The following is an 18,247-nucleotide window of genomic DNA, read 5'->3' on the forward strand; positions in this document are numbered from 1 at the left end:
AGCCCGCGGAAATGGCGCCGCTTCCGGGGGCGCGGCCGGCGCCATCCGCGGGAGCGGGGCTGCGCCGTGAGGGCAGCTCCGGCCCGCGGGCCGGGAGCGCTCAGCTTGGTTACAAAGCACTGCCAGGTCGTTAATAAAGGTCACGCTGCGTGTACACGAAGAAAAATACCAACGTTTGTGAACCTCAGCTTGTCCGCGCACGGTGTTTGTAGTGTAACTTACATCAAGATGGAATCATAGAATGGTTTGGTTGGAAGGGAATTCAAAGACCATGTAGATCCCGTCCCCCTGCCGTGGGCAGGGACACCTTCCACTGGGCTGGGCTGCTCCCCATCCAGCCTGGCCTTGAGCACTGCCAGTGACCGGACACCCACGGGGCTCCGTGCAAGAGCCTCACCACCCCCGCAGTAACTAATGTCTTCCTAATGCATCACCCAGACCTGCCCTCCTTCAGTTTAAAGGCAGTCTTCATCAAAAACGAAGGAAACTTAGCCAATGAAACAGAGAACAACTAACAAGCTCTTGGTGGTGTTGAGGTATTAGAAAGATAAATTACTTGTCATTGATACTGCCATGTTCAAATTTACAGCTGGATGTTTTGATGATCTCAGACCTAGGGGGAGGTTAATAAAGCTTAGGAAGAAGGATGTCACACTGATAATGGACACAAAGAATGCAGAGTTTATGGGCCACAAGGCCCACATTTGGCAGAGCTCCCAAGGTAAGAAAGAAATTAATAAAGTTAACTCAGCATTGCGTGGCAATCAGCTCAGACTAGGTAAGGGGTAATTCCAGCAGGGGCAGATTGCAACCATCGGATCCAAGAAACCCACCAGCCCAAAAGAAAAGAAACACTGAGCATGTGGACTAATTAACATGAGAAGCAAGAGAATCATGAACCAACAGAAGGTAGAACACTAAATAAAAGAACTATGTAACTTGTAGCACTATGTAACTCCAGCACCCATTGGGCTTTTGGTCAGGGATTGTGCAAGTATCTCCTCATCCAGGAGCGGGTAATAGATGCAAAGATGCAACATATGAAGTGATTATATAAAGTAAGAAGAAGGGTTGATATAATATTGTGGAATTGGTATCCTGTAGTAGAATTTTGGAACACTTATACATGCTTGAGAGTGACAAGTGGAATGTATGAAGTCATGGTTAAAAAACATTCTCTTTTAGGTAGCAATGTGGAATGGGGCAATCACTTAATGCTTCTCCTTGTTCTCCTTTAGGATGTATTTTGAATCATTGGGACAAGTTTAGTGGAGAGCTTCTTACAAAGTGGAAGTTAAAGGAATACTGTACTCAGTGGTGGCCAAAATATAAACTGGATAGTGATGAAAAGTGGACAGAAATGGGAATATTAAATTATAATAACATGCTACAACTGTTGTTTTGCAGAAGATTGGATAAGCAGGATGAAATCTTGTGTGTGGATTTATTTTTCTCATTGAGGAATGGTCATAAAACAAGAAAGAAATGCAGGTTATTGGCAACTGATTCAAATGTGTTAATGATGATGGAAGAGAAAAAGAAATTATCTTGTTGCTGTTTGGCTTGTAGTACAGGGAAAAGGTATCTGAAAGTGGGTATTGAGGAAGAAGGTGTACAACTGTTGGTTTCTCTGAGAAAAAATCAGAGGATAGTGATAATTGGGACCAGAAAGTACTGCTGGTAAGACTGGAGGAAGTGATGCATTTAGTCCAATTGGGGTTGAATTTCGACGCACCAAAACCCTTTTCAAAAAGTTCCCTCTTCAACCACTGATTTGATACATTGGAAGGAGTCTGCCAGGCTGTACTAAGAAATCCAGAAAAATTTGAAATTCTGTATGGTACACAAGATAATGTGAATCTGACAGGAAAAACTGACCAGATTATATGGTAAGAGAGAAAGCTTTAACAGAATCTCTCTTGCCTTTAAAGAAAACCCTGAGATTATTACACAGGTACTTGCTCTTTAGAACACCAGTCCCAGTCAAGTCACCAATATATTCTTTCAAGCATGGAGATCAAGTCTACCTGAAAAGCTGGAAAGATACTTCATTAGCTAAGAAGTGGAAAGAACCTTATCAGGTACTGCTAACCAAACCCAGGGCCATGGAATTGAAATGACTGGACTCATGAATTCATTATACATAGACCAAAGGTATTCCTCCAACTTTGTGGTGGTCTTAACAAAAAGACCCCAAAGCTGAAACTGACTCAGGACTCAAGAACTGCACATGGACAAAAATAGAATCTGTACTGCAATTTTATTGTGTTCAGGGAAAAATTTTACTATATTTTTGTGTTTTCCTAAATTTAAAAAGTTTTTATAGGCAAAGCACTTGATTTTTGGAACACCACTGAGCACCCAGGCCTGGGTGCACAACTCTGAAATAAACAATCAAATCTCTTTTGAGTGTGTAATTATTGGCTTGTAGCACACTGCATAATAAATCAAATTTTTCTGAACAACAGTATGTCCTATTTTAAACAAATCACTTATATAATATTGGAATTTTATGTGGTACTCACAAAGTGAGGCAGGTAATTGCTCAGAGGAATTGAATATAAATATTATAATTTGTAATACAAAATGAAGTTATGAATATTAGTGCATGAATCAAAGCCTGCCTAGCTGATAGCTTGCAAGATACATCTGGCCTCCAGGATAATATTCTACTATCCTATAAAATTTTACATCTCATCTGACAGCTGGCCTTAGTGTAAATAGGACTGATGTCATCCCCTCCCAATTGCCAAGAACTTGTAAAGTCTTGCATTAGATTTACAATTTGTTTATTCTTACCAATTACAGAGGCCAAGGCATACTTCTGGCCCTATAAATGACTGTATAATACTCATGCTTAAGCAGAGGACATGAAAGTAAGCAAAGTAAAGTGCTGGATATAAAACTCCATGACTTGGAGAAACAAAAAAATTGTGCATGCACAGCACTTTGAGGGAGCAAGTGTAGCATAGCCAGGACATCCCATGATAACTTTAATTGCACTGCAGCAAATTAGTATCAGGGACACATCACAAAATACCAAGCACAGCCAAATCCAGTGTTCTTGGAGGGTTTATAGTCTCATTTTTAGCCCTTACAGCTGAAGCTGTGTCCTATGTTCATTTGTGCTGTTCTGTGTTACATTCCAGCTTAACAATGCTGTGTAGGCATACCTGAAGTCACACTCCCATGTGCAGTGAAGTGAACATAACTGAACGTGCTTGAATGTGGTGTGTGCAGAGTGTGAAACAAGAACAGATGTTGTTCCTTGGCAAACCAGTTACCAGAAATAATATTTTGTGTAATGATATTGCAAAGGTCTACAAAATATATGGGATTTTTTTTTGTTTAAAAACCCCATCATTTTGACTTCTAATTTAAAAATAACTTCTAAAGTATTTGGATGATTATAAATTCCAAGTGTATAAAATGATTGGATTCCTTTAATGACTACTTTTTTTTTATTTTTAGCTTGTGTGTTTTATCTTAAAAGCCCAATTGACACAAGTGTCAGTAAAGTCTGTAATGACAGTAGGAATGACTAAGAACATAAGTAAATCTTGCAGGATAGAAATAGTAAATTGGTGGATGTCTTTCATTCTTTTACATTTTTAATATTATTAATACTTGAAATTACTGTTCAATCTTTTATCTATATTTACAGTGACATCTAGTTTTTAAAGTCAAATACTTATTTTTCCAAATGTGACTTGGATCAGTTTTCTGTTTATTTCTTCCATTTATGCCTTTTATCCTTGAAGTTTTGTTTCCTTGGGTTTTTTAAACCCTTTATTTCATAACACATGTCCTTTAGGCTGAATACAAAATAACTTCCAACATCTTTGTGCATATCATATTGTATTTTATTAAAATAAGTTACAAGATCCCAACTTTTCCACTTAATTGAAAGAAGACATAGGCACATTTTTTCATTCTGCCTTGCCATTTGAAAGTTTTATATAATGTGATATACAGTATCCATTCAAGTTTTTCTGTATTTACTTTGAAGTAAGAGAACAAAATATGCAGTTACTACAGAAAAGCAGTATCTGCTGTAGAAACTGAAGCACAGCAGGTATGAGTAACTTCATAGCTATAAAGTGACTGTACATGAAGATCTTTAGGGTCACTGTATTTTCAAGGATCTTGTCTTCCTGAAGTCTTCTTGACATTTGTTGATAATAATAAACCACTGCTGTTTTGTAAGCTGTGCAATGAAATAAAGCTTCCTGAAAACAATAAAAAGGCTTGATTCTGAAAAATTATTTTAAAATAAAGCAAAATGATAGCTCAGACAATCTCCTGTCTGTCTTGATATGTCTGCAGCTTCTCAGACACTTCATCTAGTGGTCAGTTGTTAAGGGCAATAAAATAGATGGCTATAAGGTTTGTTTTATTTACACTCTTTCTCATTGCTTCATTTTCAAAAAACAGTCTGGTTTCTAGATAAAGTCGATACATACTTGAAACAGAGATTTCTAAACGTATTAGACTTCTGTCAAGATCTGGCATCTTCCCAAATAATCTCAACAACCCTAATCTCATGGAAAGAGTTGGATGAGGTGATACCCAGGGATGAGGAGTAGAAGGTGATGGCCTCTGCTGTCTTCCAGGTTGTCCTGAAAGGATGCTAGGGATAGAAATGGCAAATCAAAGAATGACTTTGAAAGAAAGCCTCAGTTCTTTGTAGTAAAGTCTATTCCTAACTTAAACCTACAACATTTTGTTGCTTAACATGAGCTCTTGGGGCAGAAATATTGAACTCTGAAGGATGTGCTAGTACTGAGATGACATTACAGGTTTAAATATTTTGGTGTTCAGTTTTAACTGAATAGATTCCCTAGAATTATACATTATAATCCAGGAAAATCTGAGGTTTTTACGCTTGCTTTTCCCAGGCAGATAAACTGAACACCAAGTGCACTGCATGAAGAGGAATGTGCAATTAGATCTCATGAAAATAACTTTGAATTTATTCAAAAACTGGGAAAATTTTGTACCCTTGGCAGAAGTCTTTACTTGACTTTCAGAAACTTTGGCAAACTGAAAAATTCTTGTATCTATCTAAATGATGTATAAAACTCACTATTTTGCTCTCCTTTTTTTAGTCTTAAATAGTCCACTCTTCCTTGATTTTGAAGCCTAAGAGATTGGGATGATAACCACAGATATAATGCTCCTTTAAATCAATTTCTATTTGAATAAGAGCACCTTTGACAGAAAAAAGCATTCCGTTTCAAAAGTTTTCAGCAAAGAAAATCTGTGACCTTCCTTGGTAAATTTTGGCAGTGATCAACCACTCTCACTTCTAAAAATTATGGCTTGTGATGCACCACAGCTTGTCCAACCTCCAGTTATTAGTTCCTGCCACGTCATCTGAGGGCATTTATTTCAGCGTTCAGGCTTGCTGTGGTACAACAGAGATCACCGCTTTCTCTTTGTTTATTGCTTGGGGTTTTTATCTCTCCCACATGTTTGTGGAATGTCTCTTCCCGGCTGCAGACGCGGCTCTGCAGCGAAGGCAGCCGGCAGATCCCACCGCCAGCCGGCACCTCGGGGCTCTGCGGGCACAAGGCTGCCCAGAGCCTCCAGCCTCAGCACCCTGCCTCCAGCCCTCTCCCGCCCCTGCATGCCCGGAGAGGCTCACACATTTTCAGAGAAAAGAAGGTGCTTGAAAATCACTTGGCACAGTGCCTGCCTACGGAGGTCGGATGCAGAGGAATACCACAGCTGATGGGACTGTTGTCACACTGCCAGTGAAGTTGTCCCTAAAGTTTTGGGACATAATAGGAGGGCTCAAAACTGAGTGTCTGATGTAACAGTAAAAGCCAGCTAGAAGAATTATGAGTTTGATGAACAGTGTTTGATGTTCAACATGGCAGATACAATCTAGGGAATGTGGGCATATGCATTTATTTTATCTGTATTGTGTTGCTCTTCAATGGAATGTGAAAACATAGTGGTGTTTGCAACAACCTGTTTTTCCCATAGTATTTCTAAAATTAGCCTGAAAATACTTTCTATTTTGAGGGATATTTCTTCCCTGGCTCATAACAAAACAGCCACCTCTAAAATACCAGGAAAGTGCTGAATGCAGGCGATCATGTAAGAAAAAGGATATATTTTGTGGACAGAGCTTCAAGGTGTGAGGTCACTGAGTCCTGGAGGGCAGCTATGGCTTCACACTTACAGGACTCTTCAGTTACAAGACTGCTCATTATGGTTCCTAAGAGAGAAAACAGCATTTAGTATATTTACTACAATTATTGAACATTTAAATCCCAAGAAAATGCTTGATCCTGTGAAAGGAGTCAAACCCATGATGTGAGACTACACAAGCACTGCAAGCCAGGGCAGTTGGGAAGGAGTGGCAGCAGTGAACAGGGGCTGGTGCGTAGGCAGAGACCTGAGTGTGATAGTCCAGAACAGAGAAGAGAGAGTTCAATTCGAACCAAGAAGGAAGCAGAGCAGGATGTTCCTCACCTGCCTGCCTAGATCCTCTACACTCTTTAAATTAGACCATTACTGAGGAGGACAAAAAACCAAACCAACCAAACAAACAAACAAACAGGCCTGACTGCAGAGACCAACCAGCCTCCTCCCCTTCAACTTTAATTGTGTCATCCCACAAGTACTCTTGGTTTCTAACATTTGCGATATGCATGCACAGGGAGTGTCTTTCTTTATTCAAGAGGAGGGACACAAATCTATTCAAATGCCACATGAATATAGATGGAGGGCATTATGTCATTCAAATAGACCCAAGTGAATTTAAAATCTAGCAGAAAGTCACAGCAATCTAACTGAAGGAGCCAGTTAGTATGACAGAAGAGCTACCAGTCTCTTCAGAAAGAGAAAGTAATCATTGCTATACTCCACAGTGCTTCCATTTAATTGGTTCCTAAGTCTTGAACTCAGTCTTCCAAACTTACAGGGGACCAGCTTCAGCTGTCCTCAAGAATTCCTTCTCCATAATTCACAGAAAAAACCCCAACAATGATGACAATTTCACTGCAGTATAATAATGTCAAGCATCAGTAGATGGCTGTGAGTTCTTAGCTGCATGAAAGGCAATTTAACCTCACCTACTCCATAAGGTAAATAAGTTAAGACTGAACCATTTTTATGAAGGCTGAGAACAAATGTATCAACAGCTACTGCAGCACAGGTACTGTAGTGAGTTCACCATCCACATCTGAAACTGGAATAATAAAGAGAGCCTATAAGTAAGTTTTCAATAAGTTATCAAGAGGTATTACCTGTGTATAAGAGCTATCTCTTAATAAATGGGTTTTTTACATTACTTGCAAAGGCAGCAATAGCACATAAATAAATTTTGTTTTCTCTAGATATATAAATAGCTGATAAATGTCAAACAATGTGTGTGAGTTTAGCAGTCATGCCATTATTACTCCCGTTTTGCAACAAAACTGCAAAATCTGTGAGGTTGCAGATTTGGCAGTGCAGAAACTAATTTGTCTTAAAGCCAATGTTGAAATTGGTGTCTCCTTGATTCCACTGAGCCTGTATTTGTTCAGCTCCCCTCTTTGGAACATTCCACTGGCTTTATGGTCAATGTACAAAGAAGAGCTGTTCAAGAGTCAGCTGGAGGAAGGCCAGTTTGGAATATCACACCAACATGGTTGGTTTCCAACCAACTGCCAGTTAACCTTTATGTCTCCATTTAAATCCTCCAATGACAGATACAGATCCTCCTTGAATTTTGTCTGTTTTAACAAAATTATTTTTCCAGCCAGCTCTGGAAATTGTCCAAGGGTATTTTGAATTCTTCTACAGTCCTACTGTGAAATTGAGATTCTTCCAGTATTTGATATTCAAAATTTGGGGCATTCCTGCTGCCACTGGGATACCAAACAAGTCACACAAAACATGCTAAAGCTGTGTTTTTACACTGCCTATGTGGTCAAGTCCAGACCAACATCTATTTTTGCAGATGGTGTTTGTCTATATCCACCTATGTTATAACTGTGCTCTTAAACAGCATTTTCAGCCACTTGGTGTGATAGCAGGTTTTTTCCACTCTGAACCAGGGGTACAGCTTGGTAGCTCTTGAGGTCCCTTCCTACCCAACTTAACTTTGGATTCTACATCAAACAGTGGAGAGGTTCTGCCAACATTTGATCCCAGTATTGCCCATCTGAAAATGGGTGAGTTCATTCTTGCCCCACTCAGCTTAGAGGAGATGCCAAGAATGCAAGGTTTAGCACTGCAGTAATTCTAACCTGAGTATTGTTCCCCTGGGGATCCCCCAGCCATTCTCCAAATGCTTGTAGGCAATGGAGACTCACATCCCAGAGGCAGGTGCCCCAGAACCCTGCCTTGCCAATACCTTCAATTATTCCCATTTCAGGAATGAAGATCATGACAGACTGTGTTTTCAAATGCAGTCAGTCCTTCAAGGTGTGATGATAGGGAAGCAGCAACATTAAACTTCAACTAGTTTTAAATACAGTAACTGCTAGAACTAAAGCAGAAGGACGAAACTAGTTCAAAATATTATGGAAAAAAATGCATAAAAGAATGAAAAGGAATTATACTTTCTGAGAGCTTGTGAGTTGATAGACCATTTCTCAAACAGATTAAAAATGTTTAATACATTAAAAAGAAGTGCTTCAATAAATAAATACACATATTCAGTAAAATACCTGAACATTAAGTTATTACTTGAGCATGTTTTGTCATCTGAATTTAAGATAAAGCCTTCATAGCAGTCACAGGTCTATGATCCACTCACAGAGACCTGCTGCCAGTCATAGGTTCCTGGTGCACACACACCAGTTCACACAGGATGTGCTTTGGAGAAGCAGTTATCCAAAACCAAGATAACATTTTTTAATGCTCCCCAATGGCAATGCTTTTCCATGCCAGGATCCTGTCTTCTATGAATCTTATCAGGAACTGCTGAGATGTGTAACTGATTTCACCTTGGAGAAGCAATTGTCTTACTGGGGATTAATATATTAATTAATATGAGGGATACCTAAGACCTTGCTCCCTCTGACCCAGCTGCAAAACCCCACCAGATGTGAGATGCCACATCAGCTCCAAAGGCACACTAGGAAAGGTTTCCAGTACACAGTAACTTTATGGTAAGGAGACTGGGAACAAAAGAAATACTTCTGAAATTGTTACATTTTTACTGTAACATGAAGTCACTGAGAAGCTAAGGAAAGGAACAGCAAGATGAAATTCAGCCTGGAGGGGAGGACATCACCTCAAACTCTCTTGCATGATGGTACAGACATTCCACAGTACTGTAAAGTGTGTGACTAACCCCAGATCTTCTCTCCTCAACAATTTGTCAGTTCTGGGTTTGCTGAATATTACATGAATTAGGGAAGGCCTTATTTATAAGCTGACAAAGACTGCATGGTGAGTATTTACTAACGTTGTTACATATTTCTTTGTGTCTCTGACACTTGCTCAAATGAGCTAAGCAGAGTGACATAGAACTGTTAATTTAACACCCGAGTGGTGTGAAAACTCCTCAGGCAGATATAAATGTATTCACATGCTAACAAGAGCTATTGCAATACGTGCACTTAGCTGGGGAGGGCAAGGCTGGAAAGGGATCAGCAGCCTGCTCTCACCTGAGCAGTTTTCCTGGCAGGGGTGAGGGTGTAGCTTGGGTGGCAGGCACAGGAGTGGAAGTGGTGGCCCTGCACACAGACCTGCTGGCACTCGTGCCTGCCAGGCACACACACATCAGCAGCTGAGGGAGGCATTGCAGGGGAGAATATCAATCCATATCCAAACTTTAGAGCTAGTCACAGTGATTCCCGTTTGCAAATGTATCCTCATCTGGATTCAAACCAGGACGTTTTTACTGTTTTTACTGCGTGTCAGTGTGCTGTTAATCAGAGCACGGAGCACAGAGTGTGTTTTTATCTGGCTATCAACGTCACAGAATTAGTAGGAAATTCTGGAATACTGGCAACACTTTTCTGCAGCTGTAACAGATGGCAAAAGGAATGGAACTGGAAGTGAAGAAGTCACAAAGCAATTATCCAACAGAGTTTCAGAGAACAAGTATCTTGATTTTAAGAGACTATTTGGCATTATTTCAGCTCTAATTGAGTTGGAGAAGACACTGTTTTATGGAGTGAAAAGAGCATAAACAGAAAAGTATATGTGGCTGCTAAAAAAGATGTGACACCCACTGCTAGTTACAAAGTGGGCACTTTATGTGTGAGTCTGCTGTTTTCTGCCAAATTTAACACATCAATTCTGAAAGGGCAAGCTGAGAACAAGTTCCTATATTTGGATATCTTTACAGTAAGAAGGCCCAGTAAGGCACAAGAAAAAATAAATGGTGGAGAAAGAAAGGGAGCGAGGAAGAGAGAAAGAAAGGAGAAAGGAAAGGAAGCAAAGGAAAAGAAGAAAAAAGGAAAAGGTAAAAGAAAAGGGGAAAAAAGACCCTCTCCCAGACCTAGACTATTTTTGCAACATTTTTTGCATATCTTTGTGATATAGTTGTGACAAAGACCTGGATGGTTGGGAAATCATTAGCAGGATGCTGCAAAATGAGATTCAAAAGGGAAAAAAAGGCAAGCAATGTGAAGAAAATAATTTAAAGTTTGAGTAAGCAGAAGGAGAATCGTTGCTATGAAATGATGTTTGTGATTAAACTCCCAAAGGGGAGGCCTAGCAGAGTTTACATTCCCTCCCATATTTATTGCCTCTCTGTAATGCCAGCTAAGAGCTAATGCTAAGCACCATATTTACAAAATCAGCTCCTAACCTAGGCAGGAAGAAATATTGAGGCCCTCTGGCTTCACCTGTTTAAGATGTGAGACCTGTGACTTACCTTGAGAGATTTGCCCAAGATCTTCCTGGAACTGGAAGTTTGTCACACAAAATATAGTAAGGAAAGGGATTATAGTGGAAGTGGGGAAAAAAAACCCCTATTTTCCCTAAATAAATCACCAATGAGATATCCAAAGAAATTCAGAGTGGAGATTAAACACTAATCAAACTAAGATAATATAGAATAGATAATAATTTATAGGTAATATATACTTATATGTACATCCCTGAGTACCAGCTACATCTATGCTCTTGTTCTGCATAAGAGACCAGAACTGAGAAGGAACATTTCCCTCCATCCTCTAGACCTCTAAGGCTGGAATATTTTTTAAGGTCCAAACATATCCACCAGAAAGAGCAATCACACTCATGGTGATACAGACTGCAATCTCTCATTCAGCAAAGCCCATGCTCTCCCTCATCTCATTCCCTTGTGCTGCTTTACTGAAGAGTTTTCGAACAGATGTGATCCACATCACATATTGGATATGGCAATTCATGCTCCATGGGTGTGAAAATACTGTGAAGTCCTCAAGGAAATGCCAAATGGCATTTTAATCTTAATCAAATACAAGCTTCACACAACAGCAGAAGAGCCAAGGATCTCAAATTTCTACTGTACATATGGAAAAACAAAGTTGTCCTGAGTTTTCAGGAGTTGTACAGCAACTCTAGATAATTTAGCAGAAAAATTTTTTCTTAATCAGATCTTACCTGAGCAAGTCTTCTTGTCTGGATTCAGAGTGTATCCTTCATAGCAGCCACAGCTGTAGGATCCATCATTACTCAGACAGACTTGGGCACAGTCATGCCTCCCGGGTGCACACATGTCCAGGGCTGTGGGGAGCCATGGTTTAGGAAAGAAATCTGTTAATCCCTCCCAGAAACTGTTTTAAATGCTCAACATTTTTAATTACAATTTAATTACAATTTAACCAGTATCCTACTACATTATTATATTATGCTGCAGACAATTGAATTCAGTTATTAATTATTTAATGGAGGAGGCAGATACTGCAAGACATTACTACACCACATCTCATGCAGTTCTGTCTTTCATCAGCAATTCCAACAGTCCCACACATCCCCAGTAAGGATGAATCTAAAAACCCACATGAGATGAGCAATAACCTGCCCTGTGTCAGACTAAGCAGCTAAACAATGTTTATGGAATTCTGTAAAGATCATTAAATGGTAGATAAGTGCCAAACTGCATTTTCTAATTAACAAATTTAAACCAAAATGCAATGTTACTGTTATTGGAAACAAGGAAAAGACTACAGGTGAGTTCTCATTTTAGGGTAACTCACAGAAAACATATCCATATATCCATGAGTTTCATATATTCAAGTAGCCTTTAATTCTTACCTGAGCAAGTTTTCTTGTCTGGATTCAAGGTGTAGCCTTCATAGCAGTCACAGACATAGGATCCATTGTTACTCACACAGATCTGGCCACACTCATGCCTCCCAGGTGCACACATGTCCACAGCTTGTCAGGCATGTTAGAGAAACAACTCATTGTCAGTAACAGGCAATTTGGAATGGAGTGCACATTCCCATTTTTAAATATATTTTGATTTGGAATCAGCTCAGAAATGGCAGTAGTAATTGAAGGAATTAGAACAAGTGGTAGGAGAAAATATCTGTAATATATTTGAAGACTTTGTTTTGGCATGTGGCCCTAATGAATGGACCTGTAGCCACAATAAAAAGGACGGTGAAATAATCAAACTACATCTCACCATTACTTGCACCTGAGTTTTATTTATTATTAATTTCTAGAATTCTTACTGAAAAAAATACAGTTTGTTGTTTCAACAGAAGCACACAAGTAGCATCTCAAATCCAAGAACAGTGTTATTTCTTTTTTTTCTCTCTCTAGTTGAACTCATTATCCAAAGGAATAATACCTGAGCAGGTTCTCTTGTCTGGATTCAGGGTGTATCCTTCATAGCAGTCACAGAGGTGGGATGCCCCATTACTCACACAGACCTGCTGGCAGCCGTGGGTCCCCAGGGCACACACGTTCACAGCTACAAGGCATCGACAGAGAGGTACTGCAGTCACCCCAGAGGGAAGGAAGGGGCATTGCTCATTCATGCTTACAGAAGTACATCTTGCACTGTTTGCTGCATTAGTGGTAGTAAATGGCAGTGCTGTGTTGCTGTCACAACAAGTTACAGACCTCCTTTGCAGTACTTCATAGCCAGGAGAGAGAGGTCATAAATGGCATGGAAATAACTCATTACCTGAGGTGGCAGGAGAAAAGATGAATTGAAAATGAGATGATTCAACAAGGAGAGATTTTAAGCATTCTGTAACATTTCACTGGAAAGGAGAACTCAGCCATGAAAAGGACCTTTTGGCTCTTTGTATCCAGTCCCTTTATGGTAAGGACACAGTATGGAAGGGAGGGAGGGAGGGAGGATGGATTAGAGAGAGAAATGGGAAGATGGGAAGACAGGTCTGGTTTTACCTGAGATTTTTACTTATATTAGTAGTTACTAATTAGTATTCTTGTGGGTATGGAGTACTGGTAAAATCAATCTCCAAAACAATACTGGTGAGATAAAAAATCAGAAGCAAGAGTACTTAAACCTCATGTATTTCTGAAAACAAGGCAATTTTGTGGCAACAAAATTTTCCCATTTTCTAAAATAAGGAAGATTTAAAAGTCTGCTAAAAAGGCTGATAGAGTTGTCTTGTCTTTATGTTTTACATGCACAAAATCTCTGGGTGGTCTTTTCAAGCATAAGTGAGAAGCTCAGACTCAAATGGTCAGATTTTTGTGGTAGGAAAGTCAAACATTCACTGATTTGGACAGCAATTCAAGGCTAAGACTTTTCCATCTCTGGGATGGCCTCATGCTGAATAACACTTTCAATGCATCAAGAACTTGATCTTAGCCAACTGTTTTCCCCCTGAACATTAGTTTTCCTGTTCTCAGTTCACCCTGCAAATAAATTAATTGCCTCAGTCAAAGTGGAAAAATTGCCACTGGTGAGTCCAGATTTCTGACCAAAAAGCACTCTGGAGCTGGAAAAGGACCCAGTTTACTATACTGTCTTACAAGGCCCTCTTAGATCAATTTGGTTTATAGGAGTCTTTTTAAAGACTGTTTCCTACACCCTGTTTTTTTCATGAATCCCAGATTCTGGCAAACTGCACGCAGGCACCTCGAGTTCCACTGGAAGTGTGCATGTGTGAGCTCTCTGATTTACCCAAGAGCCTTGCAGGGGCATAATTTCTTCAGCACAATAAACAGTTTATTCTCAAGAACAAGAGATTTTTCTTTGCTGCTATGAAAAGACTTGCTTTGGTGAGAACATAGGTGGACATGAGTGCTGTGTTCACAGCACACGTACCTGTCCAGCCAGGTGGGCACTTGTGAGGATCAGGTCACACCAGCAGCACAACGTGGTGTCAAGCCAAACCTCAAGGCATTTCCTATGCTAATTATTGACAAAGTGTCCTGTCTGCAGATGGTCTGACACATTTAATTCATACCTAGAGAAAGACATTTATTCACTCTAAACATACTCAAAAGGTGTGGTGGTAATTTTTAGTAAGGCTCTGAAAAAACAAAGTAACACACTGCCAACGAACTTCCCAAAGAAGTGGCTGTTATTTTAATTCTTTTACAATGTCATTTGTACCTATTTTACCTATTATTTGCTGGAGATTTATTTTAAAGTAAATTTCTTAGAAATTTACTAGAAAAATCTACTTTGCACAAGATTTTTTATTGTCAGAAAGTTGTCATTTGATTTTTGTGAGTAGGGTTGTGTCACAGTTATCTATAGACAGTTCTAAATACTCCAGATTACCTTTTTTCCCTGTAAATGACAGTAACAGCCCACTCTGGCCTGGCATTGTTAGTGGAGTTCTAGCCTAAACCAAATACATACAGCATTTTTATAATAACAGCCCTGAAAAAACAAAGCTAATTAATCACATCCCACAGTTCTTCTCTAAATCAAGTTACAGAGAAACAGAGGGAAATGTGAGCCTGGCACACTGGAAAAGCCCAGCAGTGCCTAAGGAGTGAAAGCCTGTCCTGAGATGACCTGCAGCTGCATTTGGGCACTTTATCCTGCACCAGATTACTCAAGACACTGAAGTGGTTTACCTGCCATGCTGATTATTCTATTCTGAACCTATAGGGAATCCCTTCAGCTCTACACGCCCACCCTCCTTACTTCCCAGTGAGATGGGAAAAAAAATGAGCAGCCTGCACAGCTCTGGTGTGCAGTAATGCAATAAATATATGAGGTCAAACCTTGTCTAGATTGCTGTGATTTCTCTTTCTCTCTAAATCTGACCAACTGCACAAGGAGGTCCACTCGAGTCAGGTCTGTTACCTACACTAAGGTCACTATTCAAAATGAAAGGCTATTGCTTGGCCTGTACTGAAAAAGAGGGTTGGCTTGTCTGGATGGTAAAGGAAATATTTAGATGTGATACATAACACTTCTGAAAAACTTCTTTCTTAAGGAGTAGAACCGCAGAAGTCAAAAGGAGCCAAGTTACACTGCTCTCTTGGACTGATCCCCTTACCACAGAAAGTCTCCCTGAATCTGGAGGTCAGCTTTTCGATCACACCATACGTCTCCACATAGAAGACATGTTCATCCAGGGGCTCACTGGCCATGATCCTCAGGGACTGCATGTCTGCCCGGCCCACCCCGACCGCGTAGATCTCGATGCCAGCTGTCCGGGCACTCGCCGCCACATCTTGAACCTGGTCCTGTGGCCGTCCATCCGTCACAACAATGACCACCCTGGGGATGTTGAAGGCTGCCGGCCGGGTGCCCATTTCCTCGGTGAAGACTTCTTCCACAGCAGTTTGGATGGCAAGGCCGGTCATGGTGCCAGCAGACAAGGGCTCAATGCGGGACACAGCCTCCTTCATAGAGGCTTTGTCAAAGTAGGTCCGGAGGGGAAACTCCACCTTGACAGCGCTGGCGTAGTTCATGACCGCCACGCGCGTCGTTCTTTCACCGACATCCAGGGTATCGATCATTTCTGACAGGAAGATTTTCACTTTCTCAAACTCTTCAGGTCGGACGCTGCGGGAGCTGTCTACGATGAAGACGAGGTCTAGAGGCCGGTTCTTACAGGCAGTGTCTGCCAAGAAGGAAGCAAAATGCTTCAGTCATCTCCTACACAGCACAGGAGCTCTCACTCACCCACGGGCAGTGAGTGCTGTCACAGCAAGCTACTCCTGCCAGATAATGTTGGTTGATTCTTTATGAAGAGGCTTCAAATTATAGTGAGCAGCATATTAGAGAGTCAAAAATATTAATTTTGACGAGTAAGTAATAACTTATTTTTTCTAAACATTAATAGATAGGTGCATATTTGAGCCCTCAAAATGTCTAACTGTCCTTGAAACAAAGGGTTGTGGTTTTCATGTAACCAGCCAACAAAAAGATGGAAAAGTTATATATAAATGTATTTACTATTTATTTTCAAGAAGTTTGAATTCCAGCTTTTATAAGATAAAGAAATAAAATGGCAAACATCTGAGTAGATCACATAGGGAACAGATAGTAATATTTTTTAGGATAGTAACAATATAAACTGCTAATAAGGAATTATTTCTTTTTTGTAAATCATAATCCAAAATACAGAACAAGAACAAATAAAGGCAAAAAAGGAAAAAGAAAAAATGACGTTGTAAAAAGGCTTCTTTGGAAATTGTTGTCATTTTAAGGCTTGTAGATCAGAGAGAAAAATGAAATTACTCATGAAGGAATTTTACATGTAAAAATGAGCATTCACACACACATTTACAAAATTCCTCACTTCTATATAAATCTAGACAGAAGTAGAAAAGCCATAGCTTAGATCGAGACAAGCATCATGTCTAGGAAGACAAAAACCAATCAAGACAGTGACAGCAGGCAACTGAAATGCCCCCTCCTTGTCCTGATACCACATCCTGACACAGACTGTGCCATGTACTTAATTTATGCCATCAAGGTTGAATTTGCAGCTGAAAAATGGACAACCCAAAACAAGAGTATTTCTATAAAAGAAACATCCTGGCTCACCAGTGCATTAAATAGCAAAATATGAGGTGTCCAGTTTGAATTCACACATCGAGGGCTAACCTGACACACCTCTCCTGGCTACTATCAAGTTTACTTTTATTATTCCATTCCATCTTAAATTTAAAAAATCTTCACAAGTATCTTAAAAGTAGAGGTGAAAACAGCATTTTTTTAGTTTTTTACAAGTCATTAGAAACATTTTTTTCTCTGATTCAAGTGAAAACAGGGGAAAAAAATGAAATTGCACAAATTCTCTCAGGAAGCACAGCAGCATAATTGATTTTGCCTTTGGATGGAGCAGTAGACCAGACAAATCTAGGATCCCACCCAGGTGGATTCTATATAATTCCATATTAATCCTGTAATTCAGTTTTGCCTTTGGAAAGCTGAAAAAACATTAAAGCATGTTAGTGCATGCATGCCTACCTTAAGACAAGAAAAAAATAAAGAAAAAAAGACAAGCACGGTTTGTCCAAAAAAAAAAAAATAAAATAAAGAAAAGAAATAAAAAAAGATGAAGTGCAGTGCTTGTAGGCAGAAATAAAGATGTTTCGAGCAATGAGCACAGGTAGGGAAGAGCTACGCAGGGTTTAGAGGCGCGGAGCGGCCGCGGGGCAGCGGCGAGGGGGCGCGGAGCGGCCGCGGGGCAGCGGCGAGGGGGCGCGGAGCGGGGCAGCGGCGCGGGGGCGCGGAGCGGGGCAGCAGCGAGGGGGCGCGGAGCGGCCGCGGGGCAGCGGCGCGGGGGCGCGGAGCGGGGCAGCAGCGAGGGGGCGCGGAGCGGCCGCGGGGCAGCGGCGCGGGGGCGCGGAGCGGGGCAGCAGCGAGGGGGCGCGGAGCGGCCGCGGGGCAGCGGCGCGGGGGCGCGGAGCGGGGCAGCAGCGAGGGGGCGCGGAGCGGCCGCGGGGCAGCGGCGCGGGGGCGCGGAGCGGCCGCGGGGCAGCGGCGCGGGGCGGCCGCGGGCGCGCTGCGGTACCTGCGGAGCGGCCGCCGGGGCGCGGCTGCCGGCGCGGGCGGAGCGCGGCGCCGCGCGGGGCCGCGGGCAGCGGCAGCAGCGCCAGCGCCAGGCAGCAGCCCAGGATGCCGAGCGCCCGCCCCATGGTGCTGCCGCCGGCCCCGCGCCCGCCGCGCCGCATTTAAAGCTGCCGGGAGCGGGAAGGGGACGGGACACCGAGGGGGCATCGGCCGGCCCCGCCGCCTCCTCCCCAGGGCGGGCCGCTGGCCCTGGCTCCGCCGCCCCGACCGGCGCTCAGCCCTGGGGAGAGGGAAGGGGGCGAGGGTTGGAGCTCCTCGTTGGGAACGTGCGGCAGGGCCGGGGCAGGGCTCGAACCTGGGCGCAGGGGGAGCTGAGACACCGTTCTTCCT

General features: G+C 41.7%; 1 protein-coding gene across 1 annotated transcript; it reads right to left on the reverse strand.

Annotated features, from left to right (window-relative positions):
* Positions 1 to 3,841: 3,841 nt before the first annotated feature.
* Positions 3,842 to 17,982, reverse strand: MATN3 (matrilin 3). Its single transcript, XM_077781810.1, has 7 exons — positions 17,859 to 17,982; positions 15,387 to 15,956; positions 12,740 to 12,862; positions 12,196 to 12,318; positions 11,542 to 11,664; positions 6,122 to 6,226; positions 3,842 to 4,346 (listed from the first exon to the last, which is right to left on the reverse strand). Exons 1-7 carry the CDS (start codon positions 17,980 to 17,982, stop codon positions 4,291 to 4,293), a joined length of 1,224 nt encoding a protein of 407 aa, XP_077637936.1. The 3' UTR covers positions 3,842 to 4,290.
* Positions 17,983 to 18,247: the final 265 nt, after the last annotated feature.

This window comes from Lonchura striata, chromosome 3 (genome assembly GCF_046129695.1).
Source record: "Lonchura striata isolate bLonStr1 chromosome 3, bLonStr1.mat, whole genome shotgun sequence".
In the NCBI taxonomy this organism is placed as follows: Eukaryota; Metazoa; Chordata; class Aves; order Passeriformes; family Estrildidae; genus Lonchura; species Lonchura striata.

Coding starts and splice junctions, on each gene's coding strand:
- MATN3 (XM_077781810.1), bottom strand. CDS start 17,982: ATGGGGCGGGCGCTCGGCATCCTGGGCTGCTGCCTGGCGCTGGCGCTG. Junction 6,227..11,541: donor AGACAAGAAGACTTGCTCAG/GTAAGATCTGAT, acceptor TTTCTCTCTTAG/GAACCATAATGAGCAGTCTT. Junction 4,347..6,121: donor TGAAGCTCTGTCCACAAAAT/ATATCCTTTTTC, acceptor ACAACTGACCAC/TAGATGAAGTGTCTGAGAAG.